The sequence below is a fragment of the Entelurus aequoreus genome, linkage group LG20, assembly GCF_033978785.1.
Source record: "Entelurus aequoreus isolate RoL-2023_Sb linkage group LG20, RoL_Eaeq_v1.1, whole genome shotgun sequence".
NCBI lineage: Eukaryota > Metazoa > Chordata > Actinopteri > Syngnathiformes > Syngnathidae > Entelurus > Entelurus aequoreus.
Genome location: NC_084750.1, coordinates 24,344,838 through 24,371,830, shown reverse-complemented (window position 1 = coordinate 24,371,830; position 26,993 = coordinate 24,344,838). Strand labels below are relative to the sequence as shown.

The 26,993-nt window shown below is 34.2% G+C and overlaps 1 protein-coding gene across 1 annotated transcript; it reads left to right on the top strand.

The window, feature by feature from the left end:
* Positions 1-22: 22 nt before the first annotated feature.
* On the top strand, positions 23-26,882 carry cndp1 (carnosine dipeptidase 1). Its single transcript, XM_062029700.1, has 12 exons — positions 23-133; positions 2,359-2,469; positions 6,325-6,468; positions 8,487-8,649; positions 14,586-14,674; positions 17,167-17,364; positions 17,439-17,523; positions 19,120-19,280; positions 19,340-19,504; positions 19,579-19,720; positions 21,914-22,061; positions 24,441-26,882. Exons 2-12 carry the CDS (start codon positions 2,359-2,361, stop codon positions 24,517-24,519), a joined length of 1,485 nt encoding a protein of 494 aa, XP_061885684.1. The 5' UTR covers positions 23-133; the 3' UTR covers positions 24,520-26,882.
* The last annotated feature ends 111 nt before the right edge of the window (positions 26,883-26,993 follow it).

Here is a 26,993-nt window from a genome sequence, read left to right as displayed (position 1 = left end):
CTTCCAGCTGGGGGGAAACTGCTGTGTTGGCAGTCAGGACAAGTTTGAGGGGGACCAGAAGGAGGGGAGGGTCTATAAAAGAAACAAAGAACTTCAACACACTCACAAGAAGCAAGGAAAGCCAAAGGACAAGGTGAGTAGGATGTTCTCTTGATCTATTGTCATGACGTCAAAGTTCTCTCTAAAATTGTAGAAACAACTTTTAAGTATTGGAGACAATACTTTTTGTACTGTACTTTACATTGTACGCACGTTTTTGACGCTGGCCTGGTAAAAACTGTGGATTCCATTTTTGGTCTAATGAACAAAACATGAAAATCATCATTGCTGCTGTGTCAGTAAAAAACAACAACCTGTTTACAACTTTTCATGCAATTTAAGTTCACAAAATAATTTTGAGCATGCATGAATACATGAACAATTGTTATAAGTACACCTCTGCATAACACTATCCTAATAAACATGAATAAAAACAAAAAAGAAATATGGATCAACTTACGACAAAAAGTAACATTATTAACATTGCTTTTTAGTCTGTAATAGAAACGATTTAAAGTGCTTTAATTTGCCTGAAATTAAAAGAAAACATTTTAAAACTGAACATTTTTCACCGACTTGAGCCATTAGATTCTAAAAACTAAAAAAAAACTAAAAACTCAATAAATATTAATACATTCAAATTAATTAGCAAAGTAACTCAGGAGTACAGTAGATAAAGCACTTCAAACTACATAAAATTTCATAAAAGTACAGTAAAAATAATTTGTTTTAACCTGTTTGGTCATAAAAGTACAGTAAAAAAGCATTTGTTGTAATGCGTTTGGTCATAAAAGTACAGTAAAAAAGTATTTGTTGTAACGTCTTTGGTCATGAAAGTACAGTAAAAAAGTTTTGTTGTAATCTGTTTGGTCATAAAAGTACAGTAAAAAAGTATTTGTTGTAACGTGTTTGGTCATAAAAGTACAGTAAAAAAAAGTATTTGCTGTAACGTCTTTGGTCATGAAAGTACAGTAAAAAAGTTTTGTTGTAATCTGTTTGGTCATAAAAGTACAGTAAAAAAGTTTTGTTGTAATGCGTTTGGTCATAAAAGTACAGTAAAAAAGTATTTGTTGTAACGTCTTTGGTCATGAAAGTACAGTAAAAAAGTTTTGTTGTAATCTGTTTGGTCATAAAAGTACAGTAAAAAAGTTTTGTTGTAATCTGTTTGGTCATAAAAGTACAGTAAAAAAGTATTTGTTGTAACGTGTTTGGTCATGAAAGTACAGTAAAAAAGTTTTGTTGTAATCTGTTTGGTCATAAAAGTACAGTAAAAAAGTATTTGTTGTAACGTGTTTGGTCATGAAAGTACAGTAAAAAAGTTTTGTTGTAATCTGTTTGGTCATAAAAGCACAGTAAAAAAGTATTTGTTGTAACGTGTTTGGTCATGAAAGTACAGTAAAAAAGTTTTGTTGTAATCTGTTTGGTCATAAAAGTACAGTAAAAAAGTATTTGTTGTAATGCGTTTGGTCATAAAAGTACAGTAAAAAAGTATTTGTTGTAACGTCTTTGGTCATGAAAGTACAGTAAAAAAGTTTTGTTGTAATCTGTTTGGTCATAAAAGTACAGTAAAAAAGTATTTGTTGTAATGCGTTTGGTCCTAAAAGTACAGTAAAAAAGTATTTGTTGTAACGTCTTTGGTCATGAAAGTACAGTAAAAAAGTTTTGTTGTAATCTGTTTGGTCATGAAAGTACACTAAAAAAGTATTTGTTGTAACGTGTTTGGTCATAAAAGTACAGTAAAAAAGTATTTGTTGTAACGTCTTTGGTCATGAAAGTACAGTAAAAAAGTTTTGTTGTAATCTGTTTGGTCATAAAAGTACAGTAAAAAAGTATTTGTTGTAACGTGTTTGGTCATTAAAGTGCAGTAAAAAAGTATTGTTGTAACATGTCTGGTCATAAAAGTACAGTAAAAAGTATTTTTTGTAACATGTCTTGTCATAAAAGTACAGTAAAAAGTATATTTCGTAACATGTTTGGTCATAAAAGTACAGTAAAAAATATTTGTTGTAATATTTTATGGTCATTAAAGTACAGTAAAAATATTTGCTGTAACATGTCTGGTCATTAAAATACAGTTAAAAAGTATCTGTTGTAACATGCTTGATCATAAAAGTACAGTAAAAAGTATTTTTGTAACATGTCTGGTCATAAAAGTACGGTAAAAAGTATTTGTTGTAATGTGTTTGTTCATAAAATTACAGTAAAAAAGTATTTGTTGTAATGTGTTTGGTCATAAAAGTAAAGTTAAAAAGTATTTGTTGTAACATGTCTGGTCATAAAAGTACAGTAAAAAAAAAAAGTGTCTTTTCTTTTCATCAGATGATTGGTCAAGGGCTTTTCTCCATCCTGCTGCTCTTGTGCAATGTTGATGCTTTTGAGTACGGCAGACTGGCCCAACACGTGGACAGTCATCAAGAAGAGTACGTCGAGGTATGCAAATACAACCTTTTGATATTACAGTAGCAACAATATTAAATACAAGTACATCTGCATGAATTCTCATTTTTCCATTTGTATTTTAATTTCATTCACTCAATATTAGATACAAATAATTGACGCAACGTTAAAATCAATCAGGAATGAAAAGCAGCAGAAATAAGTGTAAATGTATAATTCCACACAAATTTGCCATTCAAGCTATTAAAACCATATTTTATTTCATAACATGCAACAAAAAATAAACAAAAACATTAGCTTTCTCAAATTAGGGGGGAAAATAACATATTTGAACCTCAGTCACTTTGTTTCCATAAACACAATATCAATCTTAGTTCAAAATGTATTCCGAGCAAATATTTGCTGAGGATAAAAAGCGACGGTGAGATCCAGTGTGGTGAGGATGGAACAACATCCTTACCAAGATTTTAAGGTAGCATGTTAGTACCTTTTTTTTTAATCTAACACTTCTACTTTTAAAGAAGAAGCAATGAGTCAACATGAAGTGGTCCTTGTTGGCAGGACGTATATGCACATACTTAAGGATAAATACTGTACATAAAGATATATATGCACATATGTAAGGACATATATGCACATGTAGATACAGCATATATATATATATATATATATATATATATATATATATATATATATATATATATATATATATATATATATATATATATATATATATATATATATATATGGACTTATGTAAGGACATATATGCACATACGTAAGGACGTACAGTATTATTATATATGTAAGGACGTATATGCACATACTTAAGGATATCTATGCACATACGTAAATATATATATGCACATATGTAAGGACATATATGCACATACATAAAGTTGTACAGTATTAGTATATATGTAAGGACGTATATGCACTTATGTAAACAGATATAGTCACATGTGTAAAGAGATATATGCACATATGTAAGGACATATATGCACATATATAAGGACGTACAGTATTAGCATATATGTAAGGACGTATATGCACATACGTAAAGAGATATATGCACATATGTAAGGACGTATATGCACATATGTAAAGATATATATGCACATATGTAAGGACGTATATGCACATACGTAAGGACGTACAGTATTGGTATATATATATATAAGGACGTATATGCACATACGTAAAGATATATATGCACATATATAAAGAGATGTATGCACATATGTAAGGACGTACATGCACATATGTAAAGATATATATGCACATATGTAAGGACGTATATGCACATACGTAAGGACGTACAGTATTAGTATATATATATATATATAAGGACGTATATGCACATACTTAAGGACGTACAGTATTAGTATATATATATATATAAGGACGTATATGCACATACGTAAAGATATATATGCACATATAAAAAGAGATGTATGCACATATGTAAGGACATACAGTATTATTATATATGTAAGGACGTATATGAACATACGTAAAGATATACTGTATATGCACATATGTAAGGACGTACAGTATTAGTGTATATGTAAGGACATGTATGCACATACGTAAAGAGATATATGCACATATGTAAGGACGTACAGTATTAGTGTACTGTATATGTAAGGACATGAATGCACATACGTAAAGAGATATATGCACATATGTAAAGATATATATGCACATATGTAAGGACATATATGCACATGCATAAAGACATACAGTATTAGTAAATATGTAAGGACGTATATGCACATACATAAAGAAATATATGGATATATGTAAAGCGATATATGCACATATGTAAGGACATATATGCGCATGCATAAAGACGTACAGTATTAGTATATATGTAAGGATGTATATGCACATACATAAAGAAATATATGGACATACGTAAAGAGATATATGCACAATTGTAAGGACGTACAGAATTATTATATATGTAAGGATGTACGGTATATGCACATACGTAAATGGAAAAGATGCATATGCATATATGTAAGGGCATATATGCACATACGTAAGGACGTACAGTATTAGTAAATATGTAAGAACGTATATGCACATACGTAAAGAGATATATGCATACTGTATATGTAGGGATATATATATATGCACATATGTAAAGGACGTACAGTATTAGTATATGTGTAAGGACGTATATGCACATACATAAAGAGATATATGCACATATGTAAAGAGATATATATGTAAAGAGATATATGCACATATGTAAGGACGTACAGTATTAGTATATATGTAAGGACGTATATGCACATACGTAAAGAGATATATGCACATATGTAAAGATGTATATGCACATATGTAAGGCCATGTATGCACATACGTAAGGACGTACAGTATTAGTAAATATGTAAGGACGTATATGCACATACGTAAAGAGATATATGCACATATGTAAAGATGTATATGCACATATGTAAGGCCATGTATGCACATACGTAAGGACGTACAGTATTAGTAAATATGTAAGAACGTATATGCACATACGTAAAGAGATATATGCATACTGTATATGTAGGGATATATATATATGCACATATGTAAGGACGTACAGTATTAGTATACATGTAAGGACGTATATGCACATACGTAAAGAGATATATGCACATATGTAAAGAGATATATGCACATATGTAAGAACGTACAGTATTAGTATATGTAAGGACTATATGCACATACGTAAAGAGATATATACACAGAAGTAAGGACGTATGCGCACATATGTAAGGACATATATGCACATACATAAGAACGTAAATGCACATACAGTACCTAAGGACGTACAGTATATGTACATATACTTAACAACATATATACACATATGTAAGGATGTATATGTACATATAGTTAAAAACATATATACACATATGTAAGGACGTATACGTACATATACTTAACGACATATATACATATATGTAAGGATGTACATGTATGCATAGTTAACGACATATAAACACATATGTAAGGATGTATATGTACATATACTTAATGACATATATACACATATGTAAGGACGTATATGTACGTATAGTTAACGACATGTATACACATATGTAATAATGTATATGTACGCATAGTTAACGACATATAAACACATATGTAAGGATGTATATGTACATATACTTAACAACATATATACACATATGTAAGGACGTATATGTACGTATAGTTAACGACATGTATACACATATGTATGGATGTATATGAACATATACTTAACAATGTATATACACATATGTAAGGATGTATATGTACACATACTTAATGACGTATATACACATGTAAGGACGTATACACATACGTTACGACATATATATACATATGTAAGGACGTGTGATGTATGTACACATGTAAGAAAGTAGCAATATTGCGTATTAAAAGGTTGTAATATTGGATATTGAAATACAGTTATATTGAAAATATTGAGTATCAAAAATGTGTAATAACGACTACAAAGCATACTAAAAGGTTGTAATAAGTATTTAAAAGGTTGTAATACTGTGTATTAAAAATGTGTAATATAAAGAAAATAGAATATTAAAAAGCAATGATATTGAACAAAAAAAGTAATATTGGGTAATAAAAGTGATAATGTGGAGAATAATGAGTAGTAATGTCAATGAGAATATTGCATATTAAATGATAGTAATAAAAAGTAGTCCTATAAAGAATATTAAACAAAGTGACAATATGAAGAGAAAAAAGTGGAGCAATATTGCATATTAAACATGGTAATATCCAGAAAGTGGAGTATTGAAAAGTAGTAAAATAAAGAATTGTGTGTATAAAAAGGTAATAACATTGAGCATGAAAGAATGAAAATGAATATATTTATGACAGATTCTGCGAGAATGGGTGTCTATAGAAAGCGACTCCAGCAACGTGTTGAAGAGAAGGAACCTACACCACATGATGAACGTGACCGCACAGAAACTGAGACAACTGGGAGGAAGTGTGGAGTTAATCGATGTCGGCCATCAGGAGGTCAGTGAAGAACACAACTCATGTAGAAACATTGCACAAATATCCTTTGAGCGGACATTTTGGATCCTGGACATAGGGTTGTACGGTATACCGGTATTAGTACCGCAATACTAATAAATCATTTTTGGTGCTATACCGCCTCTGAAAAGTACTGGTCTACACCTGACATCCACTGTAATGATACCAAGTACAGGAGCGTATCTAGTCGATACTACTATGATTACGTCGATATTTTTTGGCATCACAACATCTTCTTTTGTTTTTTTAAATGTATATTATGTTTATAAACTCAGGAAATATGTCAATGAACACATGAGGACTTTGAATATGACCAATGTATGATCCTGTAATGACTTGGTATCGGATTGATACCCAAATTTGTGGTATCATCCAAAGCTAATGTAAAGTATCAAACAACAGAAGAATAAGTGATTATTACATTTTAACAGAAGTGTAGATAGAACAGTCTACTTTATACCGGCATTATCCTTTCCATCCTTACACTTTCCATCCTTTGTAACTGAGCTACTTTGTGGAACAATTTCCCTTGTGGATCATTAAAGTTTGTCTAATGTCTAATGTCTAAAAGAGAAAGTTAGCAGTAGGGCTGTGAATCTTTGGGTGTCCCACGATTCGATTCAAAATCGATTCTTGGGGTCACGATTTGATTCAAAATTGATTTTTTTTTCAATTCAACACGATTCGCGATTCAAAAACGAATTTTTATTTTTTTTAATTATTTTTTTTTAATTGTTTTATTTTTATGAAAACAATACACAACAATACCATAATAATGCAATACAATTTCAAAACCAAACCCGACCCAGCAACATTCAGAATAGCAATAAACAGAGCAATTGAGGACACACAAACTGAAAAAAATATTATCAACAACAGTATCAATATTAGTAACAATTTCAACATAGCAGTGATTAAAAATCCCTCATTGATATTATCATTACAAACATTAATAAAAAAAACCAAAAAACATTATTTTAAATGAACCAAAATATGACGTATATCATTGTGAAAATATTGGACACAGTGTGTTGTCAAGTTTATGAGATGCGATGCAAGTGTAAGCCACTGTGACACTTTTGTTCTTTTTTTTAAATTTTTTTTATAAATGTCTAATGATAATGTCAATGAGGGATTTTTAATCACTGCTATGTTGAAATTGTAACTAATATTGATACTGTTGTTGATAATATTCATTTTTGTTTCACTACTTTTGGTTTGTTCTGTGTCGTGTTTGTGTCTCCTCTCAATTGCTCTGTTTATTGCAGTTCTGAGTGTTGCTGGGTCGGGTTTGGTTTTGGAATTGGATTGCATTGTTATGGTATTGCTGTGTATTGTTTTGTTGGATTGATTAATTTAAAAAAAAATAAAAGAAAAGAAAAGAAAACATTTAATAAATAATTTTTTTTTTTTTTTAAATCGATTTTTTAAAAATGAGAATCGATTCTGAATCGCACAACGTGAGAATCGTGATTCGAATTCGAATCGATTTTTTCCCACACCCCTAGTAAGCAGATATTAACAGTAAATGAACAAGTAGATTAATAATCCATTTTCTACCTCTTGTCCTTAATAATGCTGACAAAATAATAGAATGATAAATGACACAATATGTTACTGCATATGTCAGCAGCTAAATTAGGAGCCTTTGTTTGCTTAATTACTACTAAAATACAAGTTGTCTAGTATGTTCACTATTTTATTTAAGGACAAACTTGCAATAAGAAACATATGTTTAATGTACCCTCATTTTTTTTGTTAAAATAAAGCCAATAATGCAATTTTTTGTGGTCCCCTTTATTTAGAAAAGTACCGAAAAGTATCGAAATAATTTTGGTATTGGTATTGGGACAACACTAGTAGGACATAACAAATGTCTTGTCAAGATCAGCAAAAACAGACTTTGACTGAAATGGCCGTCTATCATTCGGCTCTCTTTTCAAAAAGTAAAGCTTGAAATTTCTCGCACATTTCCATCGCGGTGACTTTTGTGTGTGCAGCTGCCTGACGGACAGAACTTAACGTTACCTCAAGTGGTGGCGGCTCAGTTTGGCAACGACGTCAGCAAGATCACGGTGTGTGTTTACGGTCACGTGGATGTCCAACCTGCCAAGCTGGAGGACGGCTGGGCTACACAACCATACAACCTGACTGAGGTCAACGGTAACTAACTCCTTGTGTTGCAGCTCCACAGTAGAACAGAATACAACTTTAGTATTTTCCATAGATTCTATGTCACTGTAGTAACGCTTCTGCACTCTAACCGTATCTCAGCGACTGTCACAAACCTGGGGGTAAAGTTCGACTCAGATTTTAAATTCGAAAAACAAATCAGCAGCGTCGTACAAAAAAGCTTTTATCAATTACGCCAAATAGCGAAAGTGAAACCGCTTTTATCAGGACATGATCTCGAGAAATTAATCCACGCCTTTATCTCGACTCGTTTAGACTACTGCAATGCCCTGTATGTAGGCATTAGCCAGGCCTCCCTCGCCCGCCTGCAGCTCGTGCAGAACTCTGCTGCTCGTCTGCTAACACAGACCCGCAGACGTGAGCACATCACCCCTATATTAGCGTCCCTTCACTGGCTCCTCGTGCGTTACAGAATCAATTTTAAACTCCTTTTATTTGTTTTTAAATGTCTAAACAACCTCGCGCCAACATATCTCTCCGACCTCCTTCAGCCTTACTGCCCCACCCGATCCCTAAGATCAGCCGATCAGCTGCTACTGACGGTCCCGGACACAAGGCTGAAGCTTAGAGGTGACAGAGCTTTCGCCACTGCTGCTCCCAAGCACTGGAACGACCTACCTCTTAGTGTTAGACAAGCCTCCTCTCTTCCTGTTTTTAAATCTCTCTTAAAAACATACTTTTATTCCATGGCTTTTAACACTGAGTGATACCCATCCTGCAATGGCGCCCCATAATACACCTGCTGTGAACCTGTTTTTATGTTATTATGTTTTTATGTTTTTATGTTTTTATATTTTATTTATTTATTTTTTATCGTGTTCTGTTTGTGTTGTGTTGTGTTTGCTCGGTTCTCGTATTATTTTTAACATGCCCATTGTACAGCACTTTGGCTACCCCTGTGGCAAATTTTAAATGTGCTTTATAAATAAAGTTGATTTGATTTGATTTGATTTATTAGATAATGCCTGGTTCACACCAACGGCCCTTGCCGCGCTTTAAAGCGGCGAGCAAAGCGCCGTCATTTTTGTCAATTTTTCCACGAATATCCCGATCTCCGAAGTAATGTTATGCTTTGATACGCTCTGATACGCTCTGATACGCTCTGATACGAATTAGTTGCCGCTTTGTTACCGTTCCTCACGATTTGATGTCGCTTTGATACGCTTTAAATCACGCTTTGATACGTTTTATTACGCTTTATTGAACTTTATTACGCTTTGATGCGATCCTGACGCTTTAAATCAGGCTCTGACACGATTATCAAGCTCTGTTGTGCATTGTTACGCTCTGTTACGCATTGGAATTATAAATAGAAGAAATATGACAAAAAAATAAGAAAAAAAATAAGAAAAAAATGTGAAAAACTCAGGTTTTCCCCACATTTTTTAGATTTATCTATTTATTTGATTTCTCTTTTCGTTTTATTATATACAAGATAAAACACATAATGTAATAAAAAAGAGAAATATGATAAACAAATAAGTAAAAAAAAAAAGTGAAAAACTAACTCAGTATACTAAGTTTTCCCCACATTTTTTAGATTTATCTATTTATTTGATTTCTCTTTTCGTTTTATTATATACAAGATAAAACACATAATGTAATAAAAAAGAGAAATATGATAAATAAGTTTAAAAAAAATTGAAAAACTCAGTATACCGTTTTCCACACATTTTTTTATATTCATTTATTTTTTCAATTTCTCTTTTTTTCCCGTTATATTATGTTTTATATCTTCATTTCTTTTATTTCTTTGTCTTCTTAATAAATATATATCTTTCATTTATTCAAGATCTGTTAAGCTTTCCTACGCTTTTAGTCAAGTTTTGCTGAGCTTTGTCACGCTTTTTCACGCTTTGATACGCTCTCGGCGCTTTGTTTCATTCTTGACAGAGCGCAGAATTTTTTTAAACCGTTTAAAAAATTTTGGCGAACTTGCCGCATGTCCCGCTTCACTACAAGCTTTCCCACGATCCATTAGGACCCTCACGCTTTAATCAGGCTTTGTTACGCTATAACGCTGCTTTGCATGCCGCTTTAAAGCGCCGTCAAAGCGCCGTTGGTGTGAACCTAGCATAAGTCACACTGGAAATTACTGTTGTCCCGATATCAATATTTTGGTACCGGTACCAAAATTATTTAGATACTTTTTGGTACTTTTCTAAATAAAGGGGACCACAAAAAATTGCATTATTGATTTTATTTTAACAAAAAATCTTAGGGTACATTAAACATATGTTTCTTATTGCAAGTTTGTCCTTAAATAAAATAGTGAGCATACAAGAAAACTTGTCTTTTAGTAGTAAGTAAACAAACAAAGTGTCATGTCTGTGTGATCATGTTTTGTTTTAGTTATGTTTGGTTTTGTTTTTGGACTCTTTGTGCACTCTTGTTTTGTCACCATGACGACCGATTAGTTGCACCGGTTTTCACGTTCCGACTCACACACCTGTTGTCAATCATGTCTGTATTATTTAAGCCCATTGTTTTCAGTTAGTCTGCTGGCGACATCACACTTTATCATCACTCTTCTTCATGCCATGTTCACAGTTCCATGCCAAGTAAGTTTTTGTTTCATGTTCATAGTTTTTTGCCTTTGTGCAAGTCTTTTGTTTTCATTAGCCAAGTTTTGTACCTCCGCTGAGAGCGCTTTTTGTTTGTTCCTTTTTTGATGGATTAATTAAAAAATGTACTCACATTCACGTCTTGCCCGCGCCAGCTTTCCGTTGCCTTCCGGAAAAACAAACCCCAAGGACCAAGTCTTGACACAAAGACTCCTAATGTAGTCTGCTGATATATGCAGTAACATATTGTGTCATTTATCATTCTATTATTTTGTCAAAATGATTAAAGGGAAACTTCGTTTTTTTTCAACCTGGGCCCTGTTTTCATAATTTTTTCTGTATATGTGAGTGCTGGATAAAACATTTTTTGAGGTCGCGCCAGTATTGAGCAGGGCAGGCAGCCTCCAGCCCAGCTAACGCTCGTACACAGGGCAACTGGCTCTCGTCAAAATTCGGCCTATAAACATGCATTTTTTTCACACTGACAGGCTCAGATAGTTACAATGAGTGTCCGACAACATACTAGAAAGGAGAAATTAACGTATGTCTCTACCTTTAGCTGGAGATCGCTGTGTGTTGTGAGCTGTGTCCAAATCTCACCACGCTACAAATCTCGTTCCGAAATCTCGCGATAACTCGCGACAAAACACCGGTGGAAAAACAGTTACCTGACTGAGGTGAAGAGAGATGACTGAAGTGATTTTCTGCCTCCACTATAAAACTAAAATAACAGTCTTCGGTAATCCAACAGAAAATCACTTCAGTCATCTCTCTTCACCTCAGTCAGGTAACTGTTTTTCCACCGGTGTTTTGTCGCGAGTTATCGCGAGATTTCGGAACGAGATTTGTAGCGTGGTGAGATTTGGACACAGCTCACAACACACAGCGATCTCCAGCTAAAGGTAGAGACATACGTTAATTTCTCCTTTCTAGTATGTTGTCGGACACTCATTGTAACTATCTGAGCCTGTCAGTGTGAAAAAAATGCATGTTTATAGGCCGAATTTTGACGAGAGCCAGTTGCCCTGTGTACGAGCGTTAGCTGGGCTGGAGGCTGCCTGCCCTGCTCAATACTGGCGCGACCTCAAAAAATATTTTATCCAGCACTCACATATACAGAAAAAATTATGAAAACAGGGCCCAGGTTGAAAAAAACCGAAGTTTCCCTTTAAGGACAAGTGGTAGAAAATGAATTATTAATCTACTTCTTCATTTACTGTTAATATCTGCTTACTTTCTCGTTTAACATGTTCTATCTACACTTCTGTTAAAATGTAATCACTTATTCTTCTGTTGTTTGATACTTTGCATTAGTTTTGGATGCTACCACGAATTTTGGTATCAATTTGATACCAATTCATTACAGGATCATACATTGGTCATATTCAAAGTCCTCATGTGTCCAGGTACATATTTCCTGACTTTATAAACATAATATAAATAAAAAACAAAACCAAAGCAGATGTTGTGAAGCCAAAAAAATATCGACGTAATCATAGTATTATCGAATAGATACGCTCCTGTACTTGGTATCATTACAGTGGATGTTAGGTGTAGATCCACCAATGGCGTTTGTTTATATTTTGACGCCGGTGAGCTACGGTGTGTAGTGAAGCATGTTAGCTATTCCTCGTCCTGCAGGGATGATACTTGTAAGAAACTCACTTTATTTGATTAGTGATTTAGAAGTAGCTAAAACACTGCCGACTGGGACTGGACGTTAGCCGCTAGCTAGATAGCCATGTCTTAAAGCACCTCTTCCTGAGGGCGTTTCAGTGTTATTACTTCACCTTTATCGTTAGTTTTTAAGCCAAAATGCGTCCGTTCTCCCTTTTCTGTCTACACACTGTGTCTGCTTGTAAGTACTCTGTGATTGTGCGCTGCCGAACCTGCTCGTCTGCTCATAAACCAGCAATGACACAACGTGACGACGACGGGGGGGTGGTGGACCGGTACTTTTCAGAGGCGGTATAGTACCGAAAATGACTCATTAGTCTATACTAATACCGGTATACTGTACAACCCGACTGGAAATACGCAAACTTGTAAAGATATCATTCACAATCTTTATGTAAGACAAGAACACACATGCTTGGCTTTTGTTATGCATTTGAAAATTGTAAATAAATAGCTAACAATTGAGTCAACAGATCGAGGGTCCGGTGTTGCGCTCATTACACTCTGTCTAAAAACATTCAGAAGGCGCCCAAAATACTCCATTTACATGTCGAGACCTGAAAATTAACCAAACATGAGTGATATTGTTATTATAAGCGCCAACGCAGATGGACTATTTTTAGCGGCGCATTGATATCAGTGAGCTATTGTTGACACACTATATAAACCGGCGGCTGCTTCTGCTTGGTCTCAATCTTTCGAAAAGTAAATTCTAGATTATAATTCATGCATCTCTCACCTGCCAGTAGACAAATGTGGCCATGGACCGACGGGCTGGTGGACTTTGGCGAAAAAGACACAAAACGGCGCTTGTAACAGCAACTTTTTTTTAAAACTTGGTGAGGATTGTGATTGAATCTTCATCCAAACGGAATTATGCGAGCGTCCCGTCGGTGGGCATCCCAGTGAGAGTGGGAATATTACAGTAAGTGTTTGTTTTATTATGGTTTAAAATTGTTAGTTTGTATGTTTAGCACCTAGCAATGCAGCGGGTGACTGCTCAGACCTTCCTACCTTCAAAAGCCTTCTCAAAACACACCTCTTCAGATCTGCTTTTAACCTGTGATTAGTGTTCTGTGTCTTGTAATATCCTGTATTGTAATTGTCCAGTATTATTATGTATTTTACAATGTACTGCTTTTATATTTCCTGTATTTTATATTATTACTTTGAACTGTTTTATATTTAAAAATGTTATCCTGTAAAGCGTCTTTGAGTACTCTAAAAAGCGCTATACCAAATAAAATGTATTATTATTATTATTATTATTATTATTATTATTAGTGTCAAAATGAAACTGAATCCATCACTCTGCGTCTAAAGCTTATTGTTCATCCTCTTTGTGTACGGGATCATAATTTTTCCGGAAATAATCGTTTTTGGCTCTCACAAAGTCTGCTTGATTAGCATTGTTGTTGATGGGAAAGGGATCTGTGGTTCCTAGCACGACCTTACGCGATCACGTGACTGGCTTCCTCATTATCTCTCACTATGGCTCGGGAATCTCCGTGGGACTGATACTATTTTGATCATATCTTTTTCCTTGCAAACTTTGTAAGTCTGATGGTGTCATAAATCTATATATTTCTCTCCATTATTTATATTATAAAAGTCATATGTGAAAGTGTCATATTTGATTCTATAAAAGTCATTCTTTATGTGCAGGAAACCTGTATGGAAGAGGAGCGTCGGACAACAAAGCTCCAGTTTTAGCTTGGATTCATGCTGTGGAAGCTTACAAGTCACTTGATATGGTCAGACGACATCTATTTGATCAATATCTACTGTATATCTATCCTGTCTATGAGGAAATATCCATCCTCACCTGTTGGTCTTGTCAAAGATCACTACATCTATTTCACTATATCAGTCTATTGCTACACATCTACAGTATCTATATATATGTAATATATAGAAGGGATTTAATAAATAGAAGGAATGTAATGAATAAAAGGAATATGATTAATAGAAGTAAAGTAATGAATAGAAGGAATTTAATGAATAAAAGGAACGTAATTAATAGAAGGAATGTAATGAATAAAATTAATGTAATTAATAGAAGGAATGTAACTAATAAACGGAATCTAAGTAATAAAAGGAATGTCATTAATAGAAGGAATGTAATGAATAGAAGAAACGTAATGAATAGAAGGAATGTAATGGAGGGAATGTACGTTTGTAATTAATAGAAGTAAGGTAATTAAAAAAAAGAATGTATTGAACAAAAGGAACGTAATTAACAAAAGGAACGTAAATAATAGAAGAAACGTTATGAATAGATGTAAAGTTATTATTAGAAGGAATGTGATGAATAGAAGGAATGTAATTAATGAAAGGAACATAATGAATAGAAGGAACGTAATTAATAGAAAGAACGTGATGAATAGAAGGAATGTAATAAATGGAAGGAATGTAATAAATAGAAGGAATGTAATGAATAAAAGGAATATGATTAATAGAAGTAAAGTAATGATTAGAAGGAATTTAATGAATGAAAGGAATGTAATTAATAGAAGGAATGTAATGAATAAACGGAATCTGAGTAATAAAAGGAATGTAATTAATAGAGGGAATGTAATGAATAGAAGGAATGTAATGAATAGAAGAAACGTAATGAATAGAGGGAATGTAATTAATAGAAGGAAGGTAATTAGAAAAAAGAATGTAATGAACAAAAGGAACATAATTAACAAAAGGAACGTAAATAATAGAGGAAACGTTATGAATAGATGGAACGTTATTAATAGAAGGAATGTGATGAATAGAAGGAACGTAATTAATAGAAAGAACGTGATGAATAGAAGGAATGTAATAAATGGAAGAAACATAATTAATAGAAGGAACGTAATTAATAGAAGGAACATAATTAATTGAAGGAACGTGATGAATAAAAGGAATTTGATAAATAGAAGAAACTTAATTAATGGAAGGAATATAATTAATAGAAGGAATCGAATGAATAGAAGGAATATAATTAATAGGACGGTAAAGAATAGAAGGAAAGTGATGATTAGAGGGAATGTAATGAATAGAAGGAATATAATGAATAGAAGAAACATAATTAATAGGGGGAACGTAATAAATAGAAGGAACGTAATGAATATAAGGAACGTAATTATTAGAAGGAACATGATGAATAGAAGGAATGTAATAAATAAAAGGAACATAATTAATAGAATGAATGTGATGTATAGAGGAATGTTAATAACAAAAGGAACGTAATGAATATAAGGAATGTGATGAATAGAAAGAATTTAATTAGTAGAAGGAATGTAATTAACAGAAGGAACGTAATGAATATAAGGAATGTGATGACTAGAAGGAACGCAATAAATAGGAGGAACGTAATTAATAGAAGGAATGTAATGAATAGAAAAAATTTAATGAATAGGAGGAATTTAATGAATATAGGAATTGTAATGAATAGAAATAATGTAATTAATAGAAGGAATGTAATGAATAGAAACAATTTAATGAATAGGAGGAATTTAATGAATATAGGAATTGTAATGAATAGAAATAATGTAATTAATAGAAGGAATGTAATGAATAGAAAGAATGTAACTAATAGAAGAAATGTAAGTAATAGAAGGAACGTAATGAACAGAAGGAATGTGATGAATAGAAAGAATGTAATGAATAGAAAACATTTTAATGAATAGAAATAATATAATTAATAGAAGGAATGTAATAAATAGAAGAAATGTAATGAATACAAATAATGTGATGAATAGAAGAATTGTAATGAATAGAAATAATTCAATTAATAGAAGGAATGTAATGAATAGAAGCAATGTAACTAATAGAAGCAACTTAAGTAACAGAGAGAATGTAATGAATAGAAGGAATGTAACTAATAGAATGCAATTAATAATAAAAGGAATGTAATTCCAATACAACATTCTGTGTGTTAGAAACATCCATCCATCCATCCATCCATTTCCTACCCTTTTGGAAACAATTCAATTCAAATAAATTAGAAATGTGCCTAAGTCCCTAGTGTGTGAATGTGAGTGTGAATGTTGTCTATCTGTGTTGGCCCTGCGATGAGGTGGCGACTTGTCCAGGGTGTACCCCGCCTTCCGCCCGAATGCAGCTGAGATAGGCTCCAGCACCCCCGCGACCCCTACAGGGACAAGCGGTAGAAAATGAATGGATGGATGTGCCTAAGTCGTCCTCAAACATGATAAATACACAAAATGTACACAAAGAAGTGTAAGACTCGATGTCTGTTGTTGTCCACCAGGATTTACCAGTAAATGTGAAGTTTTTGATCGAGGGCATGGAAGAAACAGGTTCCAATGGTCTGGACTCAATGATCGTGTCTCACAAAGACACTTTCTTCTCTGACGTGGATTACATCATCATCTCCGACTGTGGCTGGCTCAGCACAAAGCCAGCTTTAACCTATGGCACTCGTGGAAACTGCTATTTCTTTGCTGAGGTAGTACGACTGAGCGCAGAAACATGCCCCAATCAGCAAACTCAGGTTGAATCTGAACTGATTTCTGTCTGCAGGTTGAAGGCCCCAAGAAGGACTTACACTCTGGTGTTTATGGAGGCACTGTCATCGAACCAATGACTGACATTGTTGGCCTTCTTGGTGAGTCGCTGCTTTGTTGCGCTTTCACTTTTTCTCTGGACCAGACCAGGATGATCTTGGTGCGCTTCTTATCCTATTCTTTTTTATTTGTGTGTTTTATTGATTTCATAAAATAACACACAAATATGTTTTTGGGCCCTCTCCGTGCAACCAGAAGGAGTGTTTCTAACCTGTAACCTGTTTTGAAAATGTTTCGTTATAATTACTGTATTTTTCGGACAATACGGCGCACCGGACCAAAAGGTGCACTGCCGATGGGCGGGTCTAGTCAGGTCTTTTTTCATACAAAAGGCGCACCGGATTATAAGGCGCATTAAAGAGGTCACATTATGATTTTTTTCTAAATTTAAAACATTATCTTGTGGTCTACATAACATGTAATGGTGGTTCTTTGGTCAAAATGTTGCATAGATTATGTTTTACAGATCATCTTCAGGTAGCTTTCTGAGTGTCTCTTCAGGATGTGCCGTTTTGTGGGCGGTCTTATTTACGTGGCTCACCTTTGGCAGCGTCTTCTCCCCGTCATCTTTGTTGTAGCGGTGTAGCGTGGAAGAAGTGTCAAAAGATGGAGCTAACTGTTTAAGTGACATTCTGACTTTACTTAAATCAATAACGGAGCAACGTCTTCTCATCCGTGGCTCAATAATGCAACAACAACGCCGGAAAAACCGTCTGACCGGAACCCTCTAATAACTAAAGTTCCTCGGGTGAATAATGTAAACTCACTATACCGGTATGTTTTAATGTTTTCATGGCGAGTCTACTGACAGATATAAGTAAGACCTTTATGCTACTTTATATTAGAAATGGCAACCGCAGAAGATGAATGCCACATAAGAAGGTAGAGAAAAAGAAGAAGCTTATGACTACAGTGTCGGTATGGACTATAATTGCGGATGCATGCACATTTTCAGGACTTATGCAGATCCCAAATGCACATCAGCAGGTACCAGAGGGTAAGAAAAGTGGGTTTCGCATAATATTGCGAAACAAAACGCCAGGTAATATGTCTGCTAATAGGTGCCATTTTGCGGTTCTTATACACACACCATAATAATACTCGTATGTTTAATGCGCCGACAATCCATCAAGCGGTGCGGCTTCATAGCTTACCGAAGTCGTACTAAAAACATTTTGACACATTTTTGAGCGCCGTGTGTAATGTTCTATATTCTCAATGGAACCTTTAAAATGTTTGGTGTAGTTTACTGCCATCATATTGCAGTCTACACATATCTCTTATGTGTGACTGCCATCTACTGGTCACACTTCTCATTACACCATGTATCAAATAAAATTGCTTCGAGGTCAGTAAGCACAACCAGAATCATGCTGTACATTAGGCGCACCGGGTTATAAGGCGCACAGTCGATTTTTGAGAAAATGAAAGGATTTTAAGTGCGCCTTATGGTCCGAAAAATACGGTATTATACCAAATAATACATTGCGAGAATCTGTTTGAATCGAGAATCGGTTCTGAATGGAATCTTCACACCAGGAATCTGGATTAGATCAAATAATAAATACTAACAATAAATAAATAAATACTAATAGTAAATGTATGTATATGTTCTGTATTTATTTATGTACTTGCAGACACTTTGATAAGTCCAAGTGGTAAAATTCTGATTCCTGGCATCAGAGAGGCGGTATCTGCTTTGTCTGACGAAGAATGGAAAATGTTCCAAGACATTGAGTTTGATGTCGATCATTACAAGAACAAGATTGGCGTGGATCAGCTGATGTACAATAACAAGGTAAGAAATCATGCCAACATATGAAATCATGAAGCTGATTGTCTTTGTCTCTCCTGCAGGTGGACTTGCTGGCCCATAGGTGGCGCTATCCTACTGTCTCCATCCACGGCATTGAGGGGGCGTTCTCTGATGCTGGCACTAAAACTGTCATTCCTGCTAAAGTGACCGCAAAGTTCTCCATTAGACAAGTCCCGGACATGGAACCTTCAACCGTGGAAAAACAGGTACAGTACATAGGTAATATGATAGGTAATACACATATATCATAATCCATCTTGTTACTGATTCTTCACCTCAGGTCACTGACTACCTGCATTCAGTGTTTGCCAAGAGAAGAAGTCCAAACACACTAAAAGTTCAGATGGTGATTGGAGCAAAACCTTGGTTAGCTGATCCTCAAAATATTCTTTATGAAGCTGGAAAGGCTGCTGTCAGGAAAGGTACACACCACACCAAACTATACCACTGACACATTTCTACACCACACCAAACCATACCACTGACCCTTTCTAAACCACACCAAACCATACCACTGACCCTTTCTACACCAAACCATACCACAAGGCCCCTTTACCACCACACCAAACCATACCACAAGTACCCTTTTACACCACACCACACCAATCCATACCACTGGCACCCTTCTACACCACATCAAACCATACCACTAGCACCTTTCTATACTACACCATACCACAGGCACCCTTCTACACCACACCAAACCATACCAGAAGCACCTTTCTACACAACACCAAACCATACTACTGGCACATTTCTACACCCCACCATGCCACAGGCACTCTTCTACACTACACCAAACCACACCACTGGCACCTTTCTATACTACACCATACCACAGGCACCCTTCTACACCACACCACACCACACCATACTGTAGGCACCCTTTTGCACCCCACCAAACCAAACCACTGGCACCCTTCTACACCACACCAAACCAAACCAAACCAAACCACTGGTACCTTTCTACATCACATTAAACCAAACCTCTGGCACCATTTTACCGTACACCAAACCATACCATTGGCACCTTTCTACACCAAACCATACCACAGGCACCCTTCTAAGACCACACCAAACCAAACCACAGGCACCCTTCTACACCACACCAAACCAAACCACAGGCACCTTTCTACACAACACCTAACCATAAAACTGGCACATTTCTACACCACACCATACCACAGGCACCTTTTTTTTTTTTTTTTTTTTTTTTTTTTTTTTTTTTTTCTTTTTGCACCCCACCAAACCAAAACACTGTCACCCTTTTACGCCACACCAAACCTTACCAATTGCACCTTTCTACATCACACTAAACCAAACCACTGGCACCTTTTTACAGTACAGCTAAACCATACCATTGGCACCTTTCTACACCAGACCGTACCACAGGCACCCTTCTACACCACACCAAACCAAAACACTGGCACCCTTTTACACCACACCAACCCATACCACAAGCACCCTTTTACACCGCACCAAACCAAACCACAGGCACCCTTCTACACCACACCAACCCATACCACAAGCACCCTTTTACACCACACCATACCAAACCAAACCACAGGCGCCCTTCTACACCAAACCAAACCACTGGCACCCTTTCACACCACACTAAACCAAACCAAACCACTGGCACCCTTTTACACCACACCAACCCATACCACAAGCACCCTTTTACACCGCACCAAACCACAGGCACCCTTCTACACCACACCAAACCAAACCAAACCACAGGCACTCTTCTCCACCACACCAAACCAAACCCAACCCAAAGCACCCTTCTTCACCACACCAAACCAAAACACTGGCACCCTTTTACACCACACCAACCCATACCACAAGCACCCTTTTACAGCGCACCAAACCAAACCACAGGCACCGTTCTACACCACACCAACCCATACCACAAGCACCCTTTTACACCACACCACACCAAACCAAACCACAGGAACCCTTCTACACCACACCAACCTACACCACACCAACCCATACCACAAGCATCCTTTTACATCGCACCAAACCAAACCAAACCACTGGCACCCTTTTACACCACACCAACCCATACCACAAGCACCCTTTTATGCCACACCAAACCATATAAGTGTCACCCAGTTAAAGCACAGTCATACTTAAACAAAAACATCTGTAGATTTTACTGTAAAAAAAACAAAAAACTGACAGCTTAGTTGGCAGAATTCTACAGTAAAAATGTACACTGATTTTTACAGCAAATTACTGTAAATGTTAAAAACAGTGCCATTATTTTTTTTCTAAACTGGCAGTTTTGTACCATAAACTCAACTTTTTTCCTGTGTACTGTAGTATGAATCCTACAATTTACGACTTGTTAATCTTTTTTAATCCCTTTAACAGCAAAATGATTGAACATTGTTATTTTTCCAATCTGCACTATCCAAATATTTGTCTAAAACTACTGCACTTTTTGACTCGTTGTTTAATTGATTAATTTATTGTGATCGTCATTGGTTTTTACATGACAGATTAAACTCTACATAACTATACATACACTGATTTAGGGCTGACAATGTGGAAAATGAACATTGTTCATGTTGTTGGGATGCAGAGCAGTGACACAATTTGTCATTTTGTAGTTTTTAATGTCGAGCCGGATCTGATCCGTGAGGGCGGAACCATCCCCATCGCCAAAACCTTCCAAGATGTGACTGGAAAAAACATCATCATGATTCCTATTGGAGGCTTTGATGACGGCCTGCACTCCCAAAATGAGAAAATAAGCAGGTTTGATGCTTACCGTGCATACATACATACATACATACATACATCTATATACTGTATGTATATATGTTTATATATACACATATATATATATATATATATATATATATATATATATATATATATATATATATATATATATATATATATATATATATATATATATATATATATATATATATATATATATATATATATATATATATATATACACACTACCGTTCAAAAGTTTGGGGTCACATTGAAATGTCCTTATTTTTGAAGGAAAAGCACTGTACTTTTCAATGAAGATAACTTTAAACTAGTCTTAACTTTAAAGAAATACACTCTATACATTGCTAATGTGGTAAATGACTATTCTAGCTGCAAATGTCTGGTTTTTGGTGCAATATCTACATAGGTGTATAGAGGCCCATTTGCAGCAACTATCACTCAATCAATCAATCAATCAATCAATGTTTATTTATATAGCCCTAAATAACAAGTGTCTCAAAGGGCTGTACAAGCCACAACGACATCCTCGGTACAGAGCCCACATACGGGCAAGGAAAAACTCACCCCAGTGGGACGTCGGTGAATGACTATGAGAAACCTTGGAGAGGACCGCATATGTGGGTAACCCCCCCCCCCCCCCTCTAGGGGAGACCGAAAGCAATGGATGTCGAGTGGGTCTGACATAATATTGTGAAAGTCCAGTCCACAGTGGATCCAACACATCAGCGGGAGTCCAGTCCACAGCGGGGCCAACAGGAAACCATCCCGAGCGGAGACGGGTCAGCAGCGCAGAGATGTCCCCAACCGATGCACAGGCTAGTGGTCCACCCGGGGTCCCGGCTCTGGACAGCCAGCACTTCATCCATGGCCACCGGACCTATGCAACTCCCCCTCGCAAGGGACAGGGGAGAAGAGGAGAGAAGAAAAGAAACGGCAGATCAACTGGTCTAAAAAAAGGGGGGTCTATTTAAAGGCTAGATTATACAAATGAGTTTTAAGATGGGACTTAAATGCTTCTACTGAGGTAGCATCTCTAACTGTTACCGGGAGGGCATTCCAGAGTACTGGAGCCCGAATAGAAAACGCTCTATAGCCCGCAGACTTTTTTTTGGCTCTGGAAATCACTAATAAGCCGGAGTTCTTTGAACGCAGATTTCTTGTTGGGACATATGGTACAATACAATCGGCGAGATAGGCTGGAGCTAAACCGTGTAGTATTTTATACGTAAGTAGTAAAACCTTAAAGTCGCATCTTAAGTGCACAGGAAGCCAGTGCAGGTGAGCCAGTATAGGCGTAATATGATCAAACTTTCTTGTTTTTGTCAAAAGCCTTGCAGCCGCATTTTGTACCAACTGTAATCTTTTAATGCTAGACATAGGGTGTCTCCAGTGTTCTAATGGTACAATGTGTTTGCTCATTGGCTCAGAAGGCTAATTGATGATTAGAAAACCCTTGTGCAATCATGTTCACACATCTGAAAACAGTTTAGCTCGTTACAGAAGCTACAAAACTGACCTTCCTTTGAGCAGATTGAGTTTCTGGAGCATCACATTTGTGGGGTCAATTAAACGCTCAAAATGGCCAGAAAAAGAGAACTTTCATCTGAAACTCGACAGTCTATTCTTGTTCTTAGAAATGAAGGCTATTCCACAAAATTGTTTGGGTGACCCCAAACTTTTGAACGGTAGTGTGTATATATATATATATATATATATATATATATATATATATATATATATATATATATGTATATATAAATATGTATATATACACACATATATATGTATATATACACACACATATATATATATATATATATATATATATATATATATATATATATATATATATATATATATATATATATATATATATATATATATATATATATATATATATATATATATATATATATATGTACAGGTATATACTGTATATACATATACATACATACATACATACATACAGTATATATATACACACATACACATATATATATATATATATATATATATATATATATATATATATATATATATATATATATATATATATATGTATATATACATATATATGTATATATATCTCTCTATATACATACACACATACATGTATACCTTTATATACACACACACACATATACATGTATATATACATATATATGTATATCTCTCTCTCTATATATATACACACATACATATATATATTATATATGTATATATGTATATACATGTATATACTGTACATATACTGTGAGTATATATATATATATATATATATATATATATATATATATATATATATATATATATATATATATATATATATATACACAAACCCAGTATCTATAACATATACTGTACATAATGTTTGTGTACATTTTCCAGGTACAACTACATTGAAGGCACCAAGTTGTTCATCGTTTTCCTGCAGGAAGTTTCACAGATTAAGAAGGACGTTGTGTGAAAACCTTTTCTAATATTCATCAACACTTTTATCATGTACAGTTTTACTGTACATGTAGTTAGTACTGTGTTTGCTATTGCTATATTATTTTATTTTGATTGACCACTTCTTCATAAGGCAATGGTGTGTACTTCATGTACAAATACAAGTTTGAAGCAGATTATAATGATTAATTACTCATTTTTATTTAATAAAAATAACTTTTTCCAATCATGTAAAACGTACATTTTAACAATCAATATGATGGGTCAGCATTTAGAGTTGTTCTTTCTTTTATTTGTGCTTTTTATTTGCTTAAATGATAAGTAGATTAGTGATCGAATTTCATAATCATGCTGATGTCCAATTAATGAGTCATACAATTAGTGATTATTAACATGAATAAATGTCACTGTTTCATTTATCTTCCTTAATTCAATTCAAAATACTTTTGTACCTCATTTTTCATACGCCCTAATTTGAGCATGATTCAGTTTTAGGTGAAAATGTGTCTTGGTTTTCTTTCTTTCTTTAGTTTATTTCGAACATGAACCCACTTACAGTATAATACATCACACAGTTTCATATCATTTCACTTTGCATCATGTCCGAAAAGGAGTAGGAAGAAGCAAAGCTTATTTAATTCTACCCCTTTCCCACTTCAGTGCGTTTACAAATATATAGAATCATTTACTGACCTTTTTATAATAAAATAACATCTGTGAATTAGTATACACAACAGTTTTGTAATATGTAATGTAATGTTTTCTAACGCTGTTTTGGTTTAAGTAGAATTACAAAGTCAGTCGCTTCTTATCGAGTATGATGTACAATACTCCAGCATAGACAATTAAAGTTGTATTATGTGGTAAAGTAAACAAGAGTGTGTGTTTCCAGAGTGTCAGTGAACGCACCACATTGCTCAGGAAATCTAACCAAACATTGTGACGACCAGCTTGTCCTCAGTCGTTTTGATGCTTTTATTTCTGGAGTTTATTGATTTCATAAAAGAACACATAATAGTTAACATGTATAAACCCTTAGTTGAAGGAAACATTTACATTATTATTATTATACATTATAACTTTTATGAAGCTATACTTACCTACAGTTTAGTGCTTGAGTGGATCCAAGTTGTTTATTTTCATGCTGAACCTGCAGACAATGAAGGAACCATAGTCACCATATTGAAGTGAATATTTCTAATTAATTATATTTATTGATAATTTTTGACATATTCCCATATTTTATCGGTCAAATCTCATTTTTCACATTTAAATTATAATTTTTTTTGTCATATTTAATCAGTCATATTCAATTTACCATATTTAATTGATCACATTGAATAGGTTATACTGTATTTAGTCATATTCAATTGGTCATATTGAATTAACCATATTAATTATAAACCATATTTAATTGGTTATATATTCAATAACCATATTCAATTGGTCATATAGTTGACCAATTGGTCGTATTTGATTGGACGTAACTAATTGATCATATTTAGTCATATTTAATTAACCATATTTTATTGATCATTATTATTTCTCGTATTTAATTGAACATATTTGATCATATGTAATTAGGCATGCTCAATTAACCATATTTAACTGCTCATATTCAATTGATCATACTTGGTCAAATTCAATCAACCATTTTTAATTTTTAATTAATTGGCCAAGCAGTATTTAATTGGTCATATTTAATGAACCACATTGAATTGGTCATATTTAATTAATCATATTGAATTGGTCATATTTAATTTGTCATATTAATGTAATCATATTTAATTACCTATATTTAATTCGTCATATTTAATTAACTACATTCAATTGGTCATATTTAATAGTCATATTTAATTAACTATATTTAATTCGTAATATTTAATTGACGTGTTTGTTCTGTCATATTTAATTGGCCATAGTTCATGGGTCGTACTTAATTTGCCATATTTAATTGGTCATATATAATTGATCGTATTCAATTGGTCATATTTAATTAGGCATATTTAATTAACTATTTAATTCGTCAAATTAAATTGGACATATTTAATCCGTCATATTTAATATGCCATATTTAATTGGCCATATTTAGTGGTTGCAATCATGTGTTTTAGAGGAACATTAGTTTGACACATTTAATACACGGTTTCTTAATATTTGGTAGTCTTTGAAAGGTTTAGAGGTGAAAATACAGGATAGATACCATATAAGAAGATTTGAAAAATTACACATCCTTGAAGTGGACTTTTCAAACTATTTTATCAACGCTTCTTTCTACACTGACAAGGAGTAACGGTACAAATAAATAATTATATCGTTTACTTACATCTGGATGGTACATGAATTAAACATTAATCATGAAAGACAATGCTGTAATTAATAATGCTTATATAATATAAAAAATGTTTTATTTGAATTGAATGCTGTGTAATGTTTACTGTGTTGTCAATAAAGTTACTTATAACATATATAATATATAAGTACATATAT

Bases quoted from the DNA above. Each gene is read 5' to 3' on its own strand.
- cndp1 (XM_062029700.1), top strand. From the start codon at position 2,359: ATGATTGGTCAAGGGCTTTTCTCCATCCTGCTGCTCTTGTGCAATGTT. The intron at 8,650-14,585 runs GTAACTAACTCC...CTTTATGTGCAG, and splicing joins CAACCTGACTGAGGTCAACG to GAAACCTGTATGGAAGAGGA. The intron at 19,281-19,339 runs GTAAGAAATCAT...TCTCTCCTGCAG, and splicing joins AGCTGATGTACAATAACAAG to GTGGACTTGCTGGCCCATAG.